A 1,322-nucleotide genomic window follows, 5' to 3' on the forward strand; every position below is an offset into this window, starting at 1 on the left:
CAAAAAGTTTGTTTTTGATTAAAATGGCAGCTGATTTCCTATAGCATATATTTAACAAAAATATTTGTTGTTAAATTTAAAAGTAATGTAGTTGTGCATGGCTAAAATGGCTCTTTGGATTTGAAAGGTTGCAGACCCCTCATCTAGCATCACATTTTAGGCTTCATTCTTTATTTCTGCTCATATGCTTTATGGAGATAATAAATAAATAAATAAATCCAGCTGGATCTGGAAATTTATGAGTTTTCATTACCTGTAAATTTGACTTAATGGGACATAAATCTGTTAGTGACAAAACATGTTGAATAACATGATAATTTGAATCATAATATTATATTTTGAATGTTTAAGGCGTATTTATTCTGTTTGCTTTATTATTCTGTGCAACTATCTGCGGATGTAGCAAATAAAATCCTGTTAAAGTATTTTAAAATCATAAAATGTAAAATACTCCAGGAAGGCTCCTAAATTCATGTATTTGTATTCCTGCAGGACCCTAACAGAGGCTGAGATTGAAGCCCACCTTGTTGCCATTGCAGAGCGAGAGTAGAGGGACCCTGACAGACGGGAAGTCAACGATTCTTTACAGCCTTTTCAGAGTAGCTACACCGCTGACCGCCGTCTGAAGACCAGGAGGGACAAACCTCCCTCTGTGTCCACAGAGATGGATCTTGTGCATCTGATCATGAAAAGCTGTTCTAGATGGTTGATCCATGCAGATTCGATCGGTTCTGATCTTCCTGACGTCTCCAATGAGGTCTTAAAAAATAAAATTTAAAGTAACAATCTCAGCATTGAACAGCACATTATCTTTATATACTAATGAATTCTACGACCAAACAACTTCCACTTTTGTGACAATACTTCATAATAAAAGAGGCTTCAAAGCAGAAGAGACTGTGTCCTGATTTTCTTTGATCATTTAGAAATGGTAAGATTCTTAAAATAAAAATAGGAATACTTCTCGGATAAAAACTCAAAAACAAACATGTTTTTTTCCCCACTTATTTCACTTTCCAACAGGAATAAACTTTATCTGGCCACCGGAGGGCACTGTTGTGCATAAAAAAGTCAGCTTCTTGACCTCTGTTTCATAATTCTTGTTTGCTTGCCTATTTAAAGATGTCTATTTTGACTGAAGTCAACATTTAAATACTAAGCCTTTTAAGTGTCTGCGTGCTTATTTAATTTACTCCTTCAGGACCTTTTTCTGGTATAATCACCTATAGTCACAAGACCAGCGGGCTTTATCAGGAGTTGACCACCCTTTGCAGGGTTAGCAGTAAACGTCTAAAGTGTCAGTTTGTTTCAGAAGGTGCAAC

General features: G+C 35.8%; 1 protein-coding gene across 1 annotated transcript in view; it reads left to right on the top strand.

The window, feature by feature from the left end:
• LOC107094495 (proteasome subunit alpha type-6-like) overlaps nucleotides 1–887 on the top strand; it is a 15,655-nt gene extending 14,768 nt beyond the window's left edge. Inside the window, exon 7 of the mRNA XM_015390119.1 lies at nucleotides 493–887. Within this exon, the coding sequence (XP_015245605.1) occupies nucleotides 493–550 (58 nt within the window). The 3' untranslated portion in view covers nucleotides 551–887. The remainder of the gene's footprint in view (nucleotides 1–492) is intronic.
• The last annotated feature ends 435 nt before the right edge of the window (nucleotides 888–1,322 follow it).

This window comes from Cyprinodon variegatus, unplaced genomic scaffold (genome assembly GCF_000732505.1).
Source record: "Cyprinodon variegatus isolate N-32 unplaced genomic scaffold, C_variegatus-1.0 Scaffold486, whole genome shotgun sequence".
In the NCBI taxonomy this organism is placed as follows: domain Eukaryota; kingdom Metazoa; phylum Chordata; class Actinopteri; order Cyprinodontiformes; family Cyprinodontidae; genus Cyprinodon; species Cyprinodon variegatus.